Consider the following 19,364-nt stretch of genomic DNA (forward strand, 5'->3'; position numbering starts at 1 on the left):
CGGGCCCCCGCCCGGTGCCTGCGCCGGTCGGTATCCGTGCAGGAGCGATCGGTGATGAGGAGTCGGCCATTCGTTCATGGCCACCCCCTCGCGATCGCTCCTGTTGAATGGGAGTGAAGCATTGCATCACTTCCTCTCCTGTAATGTAAACACAGGAGAGGAAGTGATGTAATCTCTCCTCCGTGTCGGTATTTTTCGTTCCGGCACCGAGGAGAGAGCATCGGTGAGTTGCACAAGCACTACACTACACAGTAGAACATGCCAGGCACACTCACACCCCCCCTTTACCCCCCGATCACCCCCCCCAATTACCCCTGCCCCCCCCCCTCCAGTCACAGTGACACCAATGCATTTTTTTTTTTTTTTGCATTGGTGTCATTTGTCACTGTAATAACTGTTAGGGCAGTTAGGGTTAGCCCCCTTTAGTTCTAATGTACCCCCCTAACCCCCCCAATAAAGGTTTAACCCCGTGATCACCCCCCGTCGCCAGTGTCACTAAGGCTGGGTTCACATTGCAGCGGTTTATGAGAACGGATGTGATTCGCACCGCACTGCAGTGCAAATCACATCCGATCTCTGCGATTCGAGTTCAGCCATTCGCCGCACCCGCCGCAAATTCGCACGGGACCCTTTTTTTGGTCCGCAGCAGAATCGGATCGCATGGGTGTTCACACCATGCGATCCGAGTTTGCAGATCGCACTGCGATATGCGAACTGATCTGGGGGTGTCATTAACATTTTACTGACACTCCTAGCAGTTCGCATAGGGCAGTGTGAACTGCCGCCGGGAGGCATGCGATGCGGGAACCTGCCGCGGATTCGTAGCGTTCCCGCATCACTCCAGTGTGAACCCAGCCTAATAAGCGATCATTTTTCTGATCGCTGTATTAGTGTCACAGGTGACGCTAGTTAGGCAGGTAGGTATTTAGGTTCGCCGCAGCTTTTTATAGCGCCAGGGACCCCCATATACTACCGCATAAAGCCCCCTGATTGCCCCCTAGTTAACCCTTTCACCAGTGATCACCATATAACTGTTACAGGTGACGCTGGTTGGTTAGTTATTTTTTTATAGTTTCAGGGCACCCGCCATTTATTACCTAATAAAGGTTTAACCCCCTGATTACACGGCGGGTGTCATTTGTGACTGTAATAACTGTTAGGGCAGTTAGGGTTAGCCCCCTTTAGTTCTAAGGTACCCCCCTAACCCCCCCAATAAAGGTTTAACCCCGTGATCACCCCCCGTCGCCAGTGTCACTAAGGCTGGGTTCACATTGCAGCGGTTTATGAGAACGGATGTGATTCGCACCGCACTGCAGTGCAAATCACATCCGATCTCTGTGCGATTCGAGTTCAGCCATACAGATAGTATGGCTGAATTCGCGTTGCACCCGCCGCACCCGCCGCAAACTCGCACGGGACCCTTTTTTTGGTCCGCAGCAGAATCGGATCACATGGGTGTTCACACCATGCGATCCGAGTTTGCAGATCGCACTGCGATATGCAAACTGATCTGGGGGTGTCATTAACATTTCACTGACCCTCCCAGCAGTTCGCATAGGGCAGTGTGAACTGCCGCCGGGAGGCATGCGATGCGGGAACCCGCCGCGGATTCGTGGCGTTCCCGCATCGCTCCAGTGTGAACCCAGCCTAATAAGCGATCGTTTTTCTGATCGCTGTATTAGTGTCACAGGTGACGCTAGTTAGGCAGGTAGGTATTTAGGTTCGCCGCAGCTTTTTATAGTGCCAGGGACCCCCATATACTACCGCATAAAGCCCCCTGATTGCCCCCTAGTTAACCCTTTCACCAGTGATCACCATATAACTGTTACAGGTGACGCTGGTTGGTTAGTTATTTTTTTATAGTTTCAGGGCACCCGCCATTTATTACCTAGTCTCACTAGTGTACCCGTAAATTTAGGGGTGTCTACTTTCCAAAATGGGGTCATTTGGGGGGGGTTTGTGCCATCTTGGCATTTTATGGCCTTCAAAACTGTAACGCCCTTAGAAAGCCTGAAGGCGGTGCTTGGTTCTCGGGGCCCCGTACGCGGCTAGGCTCCCAAAAAGTCCCACATATGTGGTATCCCCATACTCAAGAGAAGCAGCAGAATTTATTTTGGGGTGTCATTTCACATATGCCCATGGCATGCGTGAGCAATATATCATTTAGTGACAACTTTGTGTAAAAAAAAAAAAAAAGTTTGTAATTTTCCCGCAACTTGTGGCAAAATATAAAATATTCCATGGACTCAACATGCCTCTCAGCAAATAGCTTGGGGTGTCTACTTTCTAAAATGGGGTCATTTGTGGGGGTTTTGTGCCAACTTGGCATTTTATGGCCTTCAAAACTGTAATAGGTAGTGAGAAGTGAACTCAAAAATTTACGCCCTTAGAAAGCCTGAAGGCGGTGCTTGGTTTTCGGGGCCCCGTACGCGGCTAGGCTCCCAAAAAGTACCACATATGTGGTATCCCCGTACTCAGGAGAAGCAGCAGAATTTATTTTGGGGTGTCATTTCACATATGCCCATAGCATGTGTGAGCAATATATCATTTAATGACAACTTTGTGTAAAAAAAATAAATAAATAATTTTTGTCATTATTCAATCGCTTGAGGCAAAAAAATAAAATATTCAATGGGCTCAACATGCCACTTATCAATTTCCTTAGGGGGTCTACTTTCCAAAATGGGGTCATTTGGGGGGTTTTTGTACTGCCCTGCCATTTTAGCACCTCAAGAAATGAGATAGGCAGTCGTAAACTAAAAGCTGCGTAAATTCCAGAAAATGTACCTTAGTTTGTAGATGTGACAACTTTTGCGCAAACCAATAAATATACAGTTATTGACTTTTTTTTTACCAAAGACATGTGGCTGAATACATTTTGGCCTAAATGTATGACTAAAATTGAGTTTATTGGATTTTTCTAATAACAAAAAGTAGAAAATATCATTTTTTTTCAAAATTTGCGGTCTTTTTACGTTTATATCGCAAAAAATAAAAATCGCAGAGGCAATCAAATACCATCAAAAGAAAGCTCTATTTGTGGGAAGAAAAGGACGCAAATTTTGTTTGGGTACAACATTGCATGACCGCGCAATTACCAGTTAAAGCAGCGCAGTGCCAAAGTGTAAAAAGACCTCTGGTCATTTACCAGCAAAATGGTCCGGTCTGAAAGTGGTTAATATCACTTTAAAAAAAAAACTCTGACAGAAATGTTTTTTTTTTTTTTTTTTGCACGTCTAAGAATGTTTCATTAAAAACAACAAAGGTGCACTTAGTCTAAAAACAAAAGATCAAAAAACTGCTGCAGTCAAAAATCCTGGAATAGTTAAGAATACTATATACCACATTTATTGGTGTATAACAGCAACCCTCAGGGCAGCCACTGGGAGAGGGGGCTGTATACTGGGTGGGGGGGGGCTGTGTACTGTGCAGGGAGAGGGATCTGTATACTGGATGGGGGGCTGTGTATTGTGCAGGGGGAGGGGGCTGTATAATGAATGAGGGACTGTGTACTGTGCAGGGAGAGGGGGGCTGTATAACTGTGCAGGGAGATGGGGGGGCTGTATATAGGATGGGGGCTGTGTATTCTGCAGGGAGAGGGGGGCTGTGTACTGTATAGGGGGGATGTGTACTGTGCAGGGAGAAGGGGGGCTGTGTACTGGATGGGGGGCTGTGTATGGTACAAGGAGAGGGGGGCCTGCGTACTGGATGGGGAGCTATGAAAACATTTTTTCCTTTTTAAACTTCCCTCTTAAAATTGGGGTGCATGTTATACACCGAGAAATACAATAATCAAAACGTAAAATCAATTAGCGAATCTTGTGTTTCTATAAGAATGTTAGTTGCCTGGCGCTCTCAGGCTGCATGGCTGTCTCAGCCTCCCAACACCTTTTGAGTTGCTCACTGGAACAACTAGGCATATTTTGAAGTCAGACTGAAGAATGAATTCCAGATTAGTGACTTGAAAAGATATCAAAACTATTGGATCAGCATGACAGTCAATTAGCATTGGCGACTTCTATTTTCTCTTAATACAAATTATACTTTGAATCTTATTTTTTTTTATATTTTTTTTGTTTTTTTTTAATTTCAAAGTTTCTAAAACATAATGACGTGAACTTGTCTGTGTTAAGTTTCAGCTCATAGCTGCTGTATTTATTTAGTGATATTTCATGTCATCATAGTGTATAAAGTAAAATTGATTGTCTGAATAAGTGATGCGCCTCTTGCATGATTGATGGCATATCCTAGGTAAAAATGAATGGCCACAGATTTCCATAACTGATACAGTACACAGTGTACACTTAGTGCCAAGCCTGCTGCGTGTAGTGTATATAAAATTTTCTGTGTATAAAATTATTTGTATACATGTCAATCAGAATCAGTCTGTTGACGTCTATCTGTCATTGATACACAGTAGAGTCGGCTATCTTGTATACTAGTATAGACTAATTCCTGTTTCTACACTAGTTACAGTGACATTATCAGTTTGTGGCAAATTGTCCTTTTTTTTATTATCCTGTCTGTGTCCAGCTCATTTCAACTTTAACGGATAAAGGTTACAAGTGGTTCTTGACACGTATGAACATGCAGTGACAAAAAAACTGTAACATAATAGGCATAGTTCTTTTAAAAAAAAAAAAAAAAAAGGCTAATACTAAACACAGGTATTGACCCCCTGCTCAATAAGAGGTTGCTTAGAATGGCCGTGTAGCATCTAAATCAAAAATAGCAAAATGTACTTATTGAAAAAATCTACATCTATCAATTTCCAGCACAAAATAATAAAATCCTAAATGAAAGACTAAATTCATGCGGTGAATGTCACAGTGACTTCTGCAATAAGCTATGGCACAAGTAAAATATGGCTAGTCTCACGTGCTTGGCTTACTGCAGATCCCACCAAATATATTCACTTGGGTATGAGTACAGTTTAATCTTGGGTATCACTACTGTGACATGCAATCAGTAAGTGGCTCATTAAGTGCCTCATACCTTAGATCAGTGTTCGTCAACTGCCAGTTCTGATGGCTGCCCAACAGGTCATGTTTTCAAGATTTCCCTTAGATGAAATGGCTGTGGTACATACTAAGGCAGTGAAGCTGATCAAATAACCGGTGCAAAATAATGGAAATCCTGAAAACATGACCTGTTGGGGTGCCTTGAGAAACACTGCCTTAGATACTATGCAGATTGGCCAGTAATCATAAATTTGATCTATTTATCCTATTTGAAAACTGAAACAATCATCCAAGCCAAGATTGCCATCAATTAAATGTCTCCTTATTAGGAAATTTGTGCAATGTCAATGCATTTAAAATTCAAGCAGTTGCCTCACGGTATGATAATATATGAAGGTAAGTAAATGGCTAGAAGATCTTTAAGCAAGCGGTTGTCAGCTGGAGAGAAAAAGCAGAAGGGTAGAAATTGCTGTTAAGCAGGGAGGGATGCAGTTTAATCAAGTCAGCGGATAAAGTCTTACAAGTGGGAGAATTTGTATGCTTTTTTCAACATTGTCATCCGAGGAAGGTGCCCTCAGTACAACTACAAAAATCGTCAGCATGCAGTGATGTCACAACGGCCATGCCCTCTTATCTTCCTGGGGCCCCGGAAACATAGCAACATTACCATACGAATGTACTAACTACCCCAGGATGTTACCAGATCTGGAGAGAAGCGTTTCGATGGGTAATCGGTTTGACAGAGCGGGCAATATGCTGAAGCAGTGAGATATTTTGACAAGCCACAGTTTGTGGAGTAGTATTGCTGGCAACGTCCCTGAATTGGATGATGTTTAAAAGCATGTTAATTCTCCCACTTGTGAGACTTTATCCACTGACTTGCATAGACAGCATCTGTCTCCAGCAGTTTTTGCCAATGTATGCTTGGATTCTGCTTTTTCTCTCCAGGTGACAACCACTTGCTTAAAGATCTGTTAGCCGCATACTTAATGTTTTACTGTACTTTGAGGCAGTGGCGGCTGGTGCTCCAGCCGGGGGGGGGGGGGGTGGCTCTGCACCCCAAGCCCACCCTTTTTTGAAATACCAATTAGAGCCTAAAAAAAACAACCCCCATTGAAATCCATGGGGCCGGACCCATGGATTAGAGGGGCAGCACCCCTGTGTCCCCACATGCTGTGAGGCAAGGCAACTACTTGAAAATTTAATGCATGGACATTGCATACATTTCCTAATGAGGATTGTTTCTGTTTTTTTTCAAACCGGATGCACAAGTTAATGATTACAACGGGGGCGGGGTTACGTCACTGTATGACCACTGTATGACCCAGTAACGTCATTGTATGACCCTGCCCCTATGACAGCCCCTCAGAGACTCTGCCTTATGTCATAGGCAAACAGGGTCATCTGGTGATTTCACAGGTGACTCCACCACCCACTGCGTCAGACAAGGTTTCTGAGGGCTGTCATAGGGGCGGGGTCACTGGTTGACACCACTCCTTTATTAGCAGCGTGGTTGGGAGCAGCACTGTCAAGTGCCCGGAGAAGTCATGTTCAGCAGGCGGCTGTTTTTTTTTTTTGGAAAGCAGTGTGGAAGTACGGGAAAAGGCGAAGACTTGATTCCACAAGGATCGAAGGGGAGGGGGAGGAAGAATGATATTTAAGTGCTTAGGTCATAATGCTAGTTTCTTGGTTTTTCCTAGATTTAGTATTTTGAGACACTGACCTGGAATAGGGAAAAGGAAAGTCAGAGGGCAAAAAAAGCACCATTTCAGAATTGAAAATTGCTAGTTAGTTTGTGAATAGAAATCTTTACCTCCCTTGCCCTATTCTTTGCAGCAGCGTATTGTTTGCTACAAGTTGACAGGTGTACTAAATATAAGCTAGAACTTTTTGTTCCTTTTCCACTGTTCCTGTCATTCTGCCATAAGGATTATTTCATTGTTTTCTGCTGTTCGCATCACTTCCACTACTGCTTGTCCATGTCTTTTTCCAGTAAATAAAATGCCCACCGTCAGAGCCACAGTATTCAATAAAGTCTACTTAAAACTTGCTGTATAAGTCTGCTGATTGATTAGACAGCTGAAGGCAATAATAAAACTGCTCTATTGATGCAGCCAGAAGAGGCTGAAGAATAGCTGGCTATAGAAATTATTCTTAGAAAGGAGTGCACCATCATGAACATTGTGAAGTATGCAGAATGGAGGATTTGGTCCTATATCAGATTTTACTGGAAAGGTAAACCACCTGATAATTTCCAACGTCTTTCAGGGTCTTTATTAGTGAGATCTCTGCGCATGACTTTGCCTACCTGCTATGGCTTGTATGCGAGTATTCCACTTTTCTTTATGGATCTATTGTTTTATATTTATGAAAAATGCAGTCTTAAGTGCTGGAACATAAACGCTTGACAAGAATATCCAAAACTCTTAAGTGGCTAGGAAGAGGAGCAGAAATTTTGGCGGGGAGATATTCCTGGTGGAGTATCGGCGACCTAAGAAGCCTGGAACAGACTCCATACACCAAGCTCCACTATGACCAAAATATCTGTTTGGTGGGCTTGACCTTATAACAGTAAAGTGGAAATGAGCTTTTGAAGGATTTGGCGCATAGAGATCTTTCAGCTAGTCCCTGAAGAAAATATGTACAAATTTCCTGTGTGTCAGATCTGCAGCAGTCTTGTTTCCGACTTGGTCAAACAGATTGCAGCATTTCCTCCTATATTGCGGCTTTTCACCAACTTTGGGCTGCATGCATATGGGCAGACGCAGGGGGGTAAAAACTGCCCACCCAAAGAAAAACATGCAACTTCTCTGAGCTTTATCAATGCCATGGCAACTTTTTAAACCCTTGTCACTTTCGATAGTCAGGACCACCACTGAAAACACAACTCATTCAAGTGAACAGTGCCACCCTACTACCACATGCAGCGGCCTTTTCAGGTTTAAAACTAGTGGTGAGGAGGAGACATTACCTCTCAGCTGCATGTAGCAGCTCTCTGCAAAGTGATCCACTGCAAAACGCTTGTTCAGAGGGACCGCAAGGGCTGTCACCCTTGTAAATGAGACCTTAGTGGAGTAGCAGACATCTAATATTAGTTACTGGAAGATTATTCCTTTTTTCTCTTTTTGGTAAGACATTCACAGCGGTACTGGCTTAAAGCCTAGTTAAAGTTCATGTAAATTTGTACCAAGAGCTTCAGGATGAAAAAAAAGGCAAAGTATGAGCTTCTCACTTTGTCTTTGGGCAGACTGCTTGTTGGAAAATGTATGAGAATCTTTAAGATAATGACATCGTGGAAGATGATAAACTGAACTAATTATTTTAAACAATGGGGGGAATTTAAAAAAGTACATACATCAGTTTTGTGGTGTAAATAGTTGTGCAATTTTTATGTGCCAATTTAATAATATTATAAAACAAGTTCTATGTGGTGTTGCACCAGCAGCACCAAATCACTTTAAATGTGCTATCACCTGCACCAAATGAAAGTGGCACTTGCTTCAATGCTCTAATTTAAAAAACTTTTCAAAAATCTATACCTTTACAAGAGTGACGTAAATACTGTAGTGAGAACAGTGGACAGCTACAATCAGCAATACAGGAAGCTGAAGAGAGATAGCTGTGTATGGATGGCCAGCAAGGTACAGCAATGCAGTGAGAAGAAAATGTAGGATGATCTGAGCAGAATATTGCCTCAGCTTTGCTCTTAAATTTTGATGCATGCCAGTGTAAATGATCTCAAATCTATCGAACCACCACCATGAGACAACTTAAAGGATAAGTTCTCTTTTGAAACGTGTTACATGTTCCAGCATCTCCACCTTCTCACTTTGACCCCCCCCCCCCCCCCATGACAGTGGGCGGAGGATCCTCTCCCCACACTCGCTGTCACAATTTGAAAACCAAGCTGCCACATGCGGGGCTCTGCCCATATGGCTGCATCATTCATTCACATTTTCCTGTGAATTAAGAACCGTCATCCATTGCAGCTGACAGCTTGTTCTTCTCAATGAAATATGAAGGCACTGGTGAGTGTCTTTGTAGTTCATTGATCTTTTTGTTCTTAAGTAACTGCTCATATCACAAGTTTGGGCAGACACCTATCCCGAGAGTCTGCAGGAGCTGGACATTTCACACATGATCTACTGATCATGAGCCATGCTCTTCAGGCTCCTTTAGAGAAGAATACTAAATGTGAAATTTAAAAAAAAAAAAAAAAAAAAACATTTTACCTGCAAAGGTGAACTTAGCCTTTTACAAATTGTCTTGTGTTATTTGTATTTGCCACAGGAAGCACAAAATAACCAGACGTAGAAATGAGCATATTTTTCAGCATGTGCCAGTCTTTATTAAGCCCTAGTGAGCCAAATTTGCAGTCAAAGTCAATACAATGTTTTTTTTTTCGATTTTGAACTGTTTCACTGTACAAAAAAAAAACTGCATTTTCCATTTCTTTCCACCAATCTAAGCCATCAGAAGCCAGCTGATGTTTCAGACTCTCCTGCTAGTCTCTTCACATGTGCAATTTTACTATCGCTATCACAGATTAGGAGCTAGGACACACTGATGGTCATTGAAAACCAATATACCAGTATTATACTTGGGTGGATATTTTAAAGCAGAACTAAAGGCACAAAGAATCAGCTATGCTCTGATGCCTGCGAAGTCCCTTGCTATAGTCTTCTCCCTGGGTTCTTCCAGGTCTCTGTCTTTAGCCATTTTGCTTGGCTGGTGTGGGATAAGCTTACCCCCATGCATGCGCAGGAGTGTATCCAGAATGTAAATGGATCTGTGCTTGTGCATACGTTCTGCAGAGGATTGTAAATAGGCAGGTAAGTGTGATTTATTGCAGAAAAGACATTGAATGTCTCTTCTGCAATAAAAAAATAAAAAATAAAAACTGCCTGTTTAGAAATGAATTTTTGCATTTAGTTCTGCTTTAAAGTGATACAAAACACACACTGTTTAATTGACATTGTCCCTTCTCTTTCTGTATGTGGATGATGGCACTACAATTATTTTAATAAAAAAAAAAAAATCTTTCCTAATTGTTATACAGCTGTCACATAACCCAGCTCTTTCCCAGCCTGTCTGCAGGGAAACGTAAGCAGGAGGAGCTTCTAGTCCTCTGCTGCTGGTCACATGTTCAAAATGTAAAAATATGATTAATAAACTTTTAAATTGTCATACAATTATATATTTGAAATCTTTATTATTGTGTGGAAATACCATGGTGTGGGCAGATTTCTGCCAGTCACAAGCTGTCATGCCGCCTCCAGCCTGTGTCTTAGAAAAAGTGGGAGGTAAAGTCTCCATTAATATACATGTAATATCCCTCCCCTTTTGTGTTTAACTGGTTAGTGGGCATGGAGGAGGAGAGATGGAGTGGGCTGTCATTTACCACTGTGTATACAGCCAGATGTGGGACTCTATAGTCACATAGGCTACTCAGATGTGATGGGGGGAAATGCTCAGCATAGACCCTCTCTGAAAACTGAGCATGTGCAGAGCTGCCACCGCAGCTTCAAGATCCTTGGCTGAATTTGGAACATAAAAAGAAGGCGGCTATAAAGAGCAGTGGGATCAACCATTTTTTCAGTAGCATGTAATAGAGCATTTTTTCAGTTTTATTTATGAGGTGGGTTTAGTGACACTTAAAGTTCTTGGGGAGATACGATATTATCCATTAGACAGCAGTATGCCATACCTGTGTAAAAGCCCTTTATCATTCAGTAGCTTGTTATGACACATGCTTATTTATTACCCTTGAAAATAGAAGTAATTAAATGATTTTCACATATTATTTGTTTCATCTGCAGAACATTTTACCTGCATCGTGAAGGTGTTCTATTCACTACTGTACACTCAAGCACTGATTGCATTCACTATTAGGCTTCGTCCTGAGGAACGTGCAACATGGAAGGAATGCGGAGCACACAAAAAAGTTAGTATTTCTGAAAATGTACTTTTAAATATATGAAAAAATAAAAACACTGTAAAAGGTTAAGCAAGAACATGATGTCCCCTCATTCCTACTGCCCCTGGCAGATTAAGCTTGAATGTGCCAGTGCTAGATATTGAACGTTTCTTAAATAACTGTTACGGTGGGGAAATCAATGCTTTCTATTTTTGTGAGAGCTATTGTGAGATAGGCTGTTATGGAAGAAGCTATTAAAAATAAGGGTGATTTTTTTTCATACATCAGCCCTTATAAAAAGTGTCAGCTGTAAACATGCAGCGGTGGCAGAATTTATTGCATTGCAGGATTTATATTTCAGAAAAGCAGACAGCCTAAGAAAATACTTAAAGCAGACTGAGCATCAAATTGTTCTACCACTTTGCCCATTTTGGACTATTGACAGGACCCCCCACATACACAAATGCCTACTGATGCATGCCTTCCTGGGCTCCTAAGCTGGTCTTTTGGAGTCCTCATTAATTCCCAGAATTTATGGTTATGGAGAGCATGAAGCCTTCTCCCCTTATTCCCAGGATGCAGTTTTCAGGCTTGTGCAGCCAATCAGCTAGACCTAAACACTATGATGTGGGGGAGAAAAGATGGTTATCAACCTTGTGTAAGCTCCAACACAGATCAACGAGGAGCTTATACATGGATTAGACCCCAACAGATAAACTGAGAGTGAGAGAAGGTAAATATCAGTGGGAGGGTGTCTGTCAAGACAACTTGAATGGACAAAGTGGACCAGAGATTTAACCCTCGTTCACATTGACTGCGAGTTTGAAATCGTACAACTTCATCTGAAATCGCACGATTTCAAAGCCCCATGTCAGTGCAACTTGGGCTGTGACTTGGAAGACATCTGTGCACTGTGCAGCTTCAAGCTCAGATGTCTATGCAAGTCACACCTGATATTTGCAAAAGTAGTGCAGGAACTACTTTTTCAAATTGGTGCGGCACTGGAAAGTCCGCGTTGCACCCATTTGATGCATTTGATTTGATGCTGGCAATAGTATACGATCCAATGCGAATGAGGGCTAAAGCGCTACACCAGGAATTACTTGTCCAGGTATAGGTTTATTCCAGTGCAAATTAGGATAAAGAATGGAGCCTGAATGGGCAAAGTGACAGATTATCTTTAAGTGCATGCATGCGAAGTAGTGTGTAAGTCTAACACCTATACTGTAGGCATTTATTACCTCTTAGTGATCACGGGTCTCCCCCTGACAATATCTTTATCTGCTTTTTTCTCCTAAGAATAGGTATACACTGGTCGAAAATCGACTGAACGCAGTTAGTTCAGCAGGAACCATCTCACTATCAGCCCTTGTGTAAAGCTCCGTGACCAGCTTCTGTCGAACAAGCATGCTAGAAGATCAGCTTTCGATCAGCGCTCGCAGCCAATGTCTGCAAGCACTGGTTAATGTGTTCTGGGTGGGGGGGGGGGGGGAGACAATGGCTTAGCACACAGAAACAATATCTCAGTGGGGGAGATTGTCAAACTAGCATTGCTTGCGATAGTACAGTGTTCTGTATATTTGTATTTATTTTTTTGTTCAGCCCACTGGGTTGAATGAAAAAATAAAAAATGTGCCCAGCTTAAAGGAAATGAGCCATCTTTCTTTAGCTACTAATCGGGCAGGGATCTATTTTTCTGTACGGTGGTGGTGACTAGAGTACTGCAGCCTTTCACATTTTAACTTTTTCTCTGATTAGTGGAAGTGAGGAGACTGAAGAAATGCTTTCTAATTCCTGCAGTGCACTTATATTATATAATATAGGCAAAATTACCGTATTTATCGGTGTATAACACGAGCCGGCGTATAGCACACACCCCAAGTTTAGGAGGGAATTTTGTGGGAAAAACTTTTAGGAGGGAATTTTAAGGAAAAAAAACTTACATTTAAATGCCCATCAATGCAGCCTTATCAGTGTCCATCTGAAGCCTTGTCAGCATCATTTGCAGCTTTGTCATGCAGCCTGTCCATCATTGCAGCCTTGTCATGCAGCTTGTCGTGCAGCCTGTCCGTCATTGCAGCCTTGTCATTGCAGCCTGTCCGTCGTAGCCTTCTGCATCATTGATAATGTCAGCTTATGTTTTTAAAAATGGCGCCGCCGAGATGTCCTGTGCATCTCGGCGGCGCCCGGAAGTTCTTGGTGGCTTTCGACCGCTCTCGGACCTTCTCGGCGGCTTTCGGCTGCTCTCGGACCTTCTCGCCGGCTTTCGGCTGCTCTCGGACCTTCTCGGCGGCTTTCGGCCGCTCTCGGACCTTCTCGGCGGCTTTCGGCCGCCCAGAGCCCAAAAAAATTGCACAGGACATCTCGGCGGCGCCCGGAAGTTCTTGGTGGCTTTCGACCGCTCTCGGACCTTCTCGGCGGCTTTCGGCTGCTCTCGGACCTTCTCGGCGGCTTTCGGCTGCTCTCGGACCTTCTCGGCGGCTTTCGGCCGCTCTCGGACCTTCTCGGCGGCTTTCGGCCGCCCAGAGCCCAAAAAAATTGTGCTGAAATCGCGGAGGATCGGCGTATAACACGCACCCCGCGATTTTTCCCCTGATTTTAAGGTGAAAAAAATGCATGTTATACGCCGATACATACTGTATTTATCTGGAGCACATGGACTGCTTTTTAATGATAACATAAAGATTATGCTACTGTTCTGTTTTGGGACATCTTCATATTCCTGCAGACTTGTAATGTTACTGAAAGATACAATGTGTGCAAACGAACAAAGCTTAAAGCAGTGTTAAACCCTAATCAAGCGTTTTTTATATTGCAGCTTACCAACTATGATATGATTGTTGTATTAGTTTACTTTTTCAGTCTTTCCCGCTGAACGTGATCCATGCAGGCTTTAAGCGGTTAAAGCAGGCAGTGAGGAGGTGATACAATACCTCCTCACCACCTGTCAAATTCCCTCTGAAGAGCAAACTGAACGTGTATCACTCGAGAGCAACGTTAATGTAAACTAGCCCTTACGACTTTCATACATCTTTTGTGTTAATGCACCTGCGCTTAATTTATATTTAAAGTTCAGTTGGACTTTAAGCCACAAATGTAAAGGCTGCTCTTTTAGATATTAAGGCCCCTTTAACACAGGCTTTTTGGTCCGCCTGTCAGTTTTTCAGGCTGACCTGATTGGACACTCCATTCACTCCTATGAAGTGGCGGATGTCAGCAAGGATGTGTCTGCCAACACCTGCTGCTATCCGATCCTGTCTGTGAAATCCAGACAGATAGAGACCCTATTTTCCATCCGTCTGGAGGATTGGATAAAAACTGATGGGTTATAACCCACCCTTACCCTATTCAAAATGAAAAAAAAAAAAGATGGCACTGGGCCGCCTTGGGGTAAATTAGGTAAAACCATGTCCGGAGCAGGACTGTGACTAGTCCTGAGACCATACTGTATTCATCATATTCATGCACTTAAAACACACCTGTCCTATGTACAGTGCCTTGCAAAAATATTCACCCACCTTGGCTTTTTAACTATTTTGTTACATTACAGCCTTTAGTTCAATGTTTTTGTAATGTGAATTATATGTGATGGATCAGAACAGTAGTCTTGGTGCAGTAAAATTAGAAAAATATATACATAAAATTTTTTTTTAGAAATAAAAAAACGAATAATTGGTATGTGCATATGAAGCCTATAAAAAGCTCCGGTGCAACCAATTTCCTTCACAAGTCACATAATTAGTGAAATGATGTCCACCTGTGTGCAGTCTAAGTGTCACATGATCTGTCATTACATATACACACCTTTTTGAAAGGTCCCAGAGGCTGCAACACCTAGTCAAGTGGCACCACTAACCAAACACTGCCATGAAGACCAAGGAACTCTACAAACAAGTAAGGGACAATGTTGTTAAGTACAAGTCAGGAGGGTTAGGTTATAAAAAAAAAAAAATATCCAAATCTTTAATGATCCCTAGGAGCACCATCAAATCTATCAGAACCAAAGGAAAAGAACATGGCACAACAGCAAACCTGCCAAGACTCACGGACTGGGCAAGGAGGGCATTAAATCAGAGAGGCAGCACAGAGACCTAAGGTAACACTGGAGGAGCTGCAGCGTTCCACAACAGAGACTGGAGTATCTGTACATAGGACGACAATAAGCCGTATGCTCCATAGTTGGGCTTTACGGCAAAGTGGCCAGAAGAAAGCCATTACTTTCTGCAAAAAACAAGATGGCACTTTCTGAGTTTTGAAAAGGCGTGTGGGTGACTCCCAAAATGTATGGAGGAAGGTGCTCAGGTCTGTTAAGACTAAAATTGAACTTTTTGGCCATCAAAGAAAATGTTATGTCTGGCGCAAACCCATCACATCACCCAAATATTACCATTCCCACAGTGAAACATGGTGGTGGCAGCATCATGATGCGGGGATGTTCGGGACTGGCAAACTGGTCAGAGTTGAGGGAAAGATGGATGGTGGGATACAGGGATATTCTTGAACAAAACCTGTACCACTCTGTGTGTGATTTGGGGCTAGGATGGGGGTTCACCTTCCAGCAGGACAATGACCCCAAACACTGCTAAAGCAACACTTGAGTGGTTTAAGGAGAAACATGTAAATGTGTTGGAATGGCCTAGTCAAAGCCCAGACCTCAATCCAATAGAAAATCTGTGGTCAGACTTAGATTGCTGTTTACAAGTGCAAACCATCCAACTTTAAGGAGCTGGAGCAGTTTTGCAAGGAGGAATGGGCAAAAATCCCAGTGGTAAGATGTGGCAAGCTTATAGAGACTTATCCAAAGCAACTTAGAGCTGTGATAGCCGCAAAAGGCGGCTCTACAAAGTATTGACTTTAGGGGGGTGAATCGTTATGCACATTGACTTTTTCAGTTATTTTGTCCTATGTGTTTGCTTCACAATAAAAAAAATCTTCAAAGTTGTGGGCATGTTCTGTAAATTAAATGATGCAAATCCTCAAGCAATACATGTTAATTCCAGGTTGTGAGGCAACAAACACGGAAAATGCCAAGGGTGGTGAATATTTTGAAGGCCACATTAAAGCAAACTAAGACCATAGCAGTGTAGGAATTAACCTCTGATGCCACATTTTTCCTGTAGATATTCAGTTCTCCATCTAACAGCCCAACTTTTCCCCCATGTTCAGTTTAAATGCAGACTTTCCACAAGCTGTTATTGGCATAGGTACAGCTAGGTCCCTGCATTATTATAACCGTTGTAATTTTAGAGAAATTATGTTTTAAAAAAGAAAAAAAAATCACAATTTGCTGGAAATATAGGTTCAGTTTAAGTGCTGGTTAAAAATAAATATCAATCTGTTATATATTCATATTCATGTCATATATTCTTTGGTGTTTGACAGAGTTCCTATACGTCAGGGAAGTCTTGGGATGCTTTGCTTACTTTTGTGATTAACGAATTATCTGGAGGAAAGATATTCCGCGATGAAGAGCCAGAGGACGTTACCACGGTATGTACATAATCGTTGTATTACACTAGACATGATAAATGTAAAGCTGTATATGTTTGCATTATAATTCGGTGCATACAAGAGCCTAAAAAAAATCTGCCTCTTTGTAGCATACATGATACTGTAATTTGAAGAAGTGAGTAGGAATGTAATGTTTTCTGTATCGTACATTCAACAACACTGCGTGTCTTCCTCTCCATCAGGATAGGGTTATGCTTCCACCTTCAGGTAGTTGAACAGGCAAGAAAAAAAAAAATACTCTTATCCTTCCCCTTTGGCAAGGCTTCAGTTATTTTTTGCTACTGTCTTAGATGATGATCATGTCTGTCCAGTCATCACAAAAGAATGTACCTAGCTTCTCAACCGTTCCATCTGGGATTAGGAGACTATCTTTTTCTGAAACCATTTTCCGACAGCTTTTCTATCCTCAGAGGAATAGTACACAAAGCCCACTCTGGACGCATGGGGCAGCCTGTAACTTTTTGTCAGTCAGCACTGGACCCAGCAGGACAGGGCCCTGCATAATGATATAATGGCTTGCAGACCATTTAGACAGTATACAGGGCCAGGGCAGTGTTCCCCAGCTGGGAAGCAGAGTCCCTTAAGACCTTTTGTGGCATTGCCCGCTGTGATGAATGAAGATTGAACCCCCTAGGGAGTCCTGCAGCATGGACTGGTTAGTGCCCTGGGGTTGTCCTTGCTGGTACTCTTTCCTGGGGATCCCCTTCCTGGGATAGGACAGGAAAGTGGCTCTCTAAACGAATTATTTTTGTTGTATATTTTTATCTGTGTAGCACTAGTGCATATTTTAGCTTAACAGACCTCCTTCAGCGCTACTTAGCTGTAGCATTGTCTGAGGCAGTCCATGAGTCTCTGGTCGTCCAGTACACCCCCTGCAGTCACTCTGGAACAAACTTGGGCGCACGCGCATTTGAGTACAAAAGCGTGATGTCACAAGTGGGGCGGAACACCCTGGTGACAGCCATCTTCTACCCACATGTGAGCAGAAGTACAGGTTCTGGGACAGCTTCCCTCGTGGGCCTACAAGTCTCAGCAGAGCTTTCCTTATGGGACTATAGGTCGCAGCAAGTTTTAAGAGGTCACGCTATTTTTTCTTATGGGGAAGGGGCACTGTTTGTGCTTCCTGAAGGTCCAAGGAAGGGTTACATAGCTGTCAGGTTATTTCTCAAGTTCATGGTATAAGCGGAAAAGAACCACTGTTTTTGGTAAAGGCTCATTCTACTAGGAGTGTCTGTGTCTGTGTCTCCTAGGCTATATATTATCAGGCTTTGGTAGCTCATGTTTGTAGAGCGGCCACCTGTTCTTCAGTTCATTCTTTTAAAAAGTTTTACCAAGTATGTAAGTATGTTCGAGCCGCTGAGGATACTTCTTTTGGTCGGTGTGTCTTGCAGGCTGCTCCATGGGGTTGTAACCTATTCTGGTTTCGTTGTTTTGGGGCCTTTTGATGTGTTACCCTCCCCTCACATTTAGTGCTATGGAGATGAAGATACTCTGTGTCCTAGGAGATACAATAAAGAAAATGGGATTTTGCGTTTTACCTATTAAAATTCTTTCTTGTAGTACATCACAGGACACTGGCATCCCACCCCTCTGCCTTGTGGTTTATGGCTTGCTACAAAGACTGAAGCCTTGTCTGATGGGGAGGGGTTTTGCCTAATAGAGGGGATTTTCTGTCATTTTTAATTTTTTTGGCCATTGTCCATTCAACTTAAGTTGACAGCATAAACCTATTGTAATTGAGATGAACATTATCTACAAAATACTTTAGATTTGGTATTTCAAAGTAGAAAATAAAGTCCATAGAACCTACAACTGTGTATTTGGCAAATTTATCTTGACTGGTTCTCATTCATTACTCCATTTTCGTCAACCAGCACCGTAATGATATCACCCATGCAAAGTGGTAGTGGAATCTAAGATGGAATGAATGATTTTATACCTAAGATATATAGGTTTAAACCACCTTGTTAAAATTAAGTAGCAGCTGTCCCTTCCCTCTCTGCAATATTAGGTTGTTTAAGTAACAGGCCCTCTTTAATAAAAATGAAACATATCCAGAAATACAAGACTTAGTCACTGTATCTACCCTGGATATTCAGGATTTATTGTATGTTTTCTTGTTTCAGACCAACCTGAATGTCTGGTCTTCACAGTCCATTGAGCATTACTTGCAGCAGTTCTGCCTGCCCTTCCTCAGGATCACCTGCCTCCTCCAGCAACATTTATTTGGAACAGATATTCCAAGCTGTCAGGTATTATGGAAGACTAATTGTGGTATTTAGTTCAAATAATTCATTAGTTAAGTTAAATAAGTTATTGCTTAATGTGAAATTCAATTTATCTGTTGATTCATTTCACAGGAAGAAGAGGAATTTATTGGGCTTTGCAGCTGCTTAGGAATCCTGCGGTCAGTCCCTCAGACATCACCTGAATATGCTAGTGCCTCTTGTCTGGACTGGTCAGCCCCAGCATTTGACCTCATGTCTCAATGGTGCTCCGAAGTGATTTTGTTTGCAGAAGACCACCCAGACCAAGGAAATGTATGCAAGCTAAGCTTTTTTTTTGTGGAATTATTTCAGAAAAATGTTTTCCCATTCCCCTTGCTTTTCTTTTCTTTTTTTCTTTTTTTTTTTGTCAGGAAGGTGGCAGTTTTTGCTTACCTTGCACAAAAAAAATGTTTTTGTTAATTGTGTTATGGTTATTTAGACTGTGGAAGTGTATGCAGATGTAGTGTATAGGAAATGTAAAAGGTTCAAATCATTTTTTTTTTTAACTTCCTGTCCTGAAGATGTGCCCGTAAAGTTGCCAATTGATGGGTCTGTTTTATTTGTTCAGCCAACAGATTGAACATAAAACTGACCCAATTGCTCCATCCACACATTCAAGGTGTATAGGGAATCCTCCCTGCTAAGCTATTGTATTGTAACAGCATGGAGATTTCCCCATCATCAGAATACACGGATCAACTTCAGTTC

General features: G+C 42.4%; 1 protein-coding gene across 4 annotated transcripts in view; it reads left to right on the forward strand.

Moving 5' to 3' along the window:
* Window positions 1-19,364, forward strand: part of UBR3 (ubiquitin protein ligase E3 component n-recognin 3) — a 301,116-nt gene that overhangs the window by 255,335 nt on the left and 26,417 nt on the right. For all 4 annotated transcript variants that reach the window (XM_077447962.1, XM_077447963.1, XM_077447964.1 and 1 more), the window contains 4 exons: window positions 10,781-10,905; window positions 16,261-16,368; window positions 18,516-18,641; window positions 18,750-18,929. In XM_077447962.1, the coding sequence (XP_077304088.1) occupies window positions 10,781-10,905; window positions 16,261-16,368; window positions 18,516-18,641; window positions 18,750-18,929 (539 nt within the window). The remainder of the gene's footprint in view (window positions 1-10,780; window positions 10,906-16,260; window positions 16,369-18,515; window positions 18,642-18,749; window positions 18,930-19,364) is intronic.

The sequence above is a fragment of the Lithobates pipiens genome, unplaced genomic scaffold (genome assembly GCF_037356315.1).
Source record: "Lithobates pipiens isolate NorthernLeopardFrog02 unplaced genomic scaffold, aLitPip1_a1.2 Scaffold_22, whole genome shotgun sequence".
NCBI classification, from domain to species: Eukaryota; Metazoa; Chordata; class Amphibia; order Anura; family Ranidae; genus Lithobates; species Lithobates pipiens.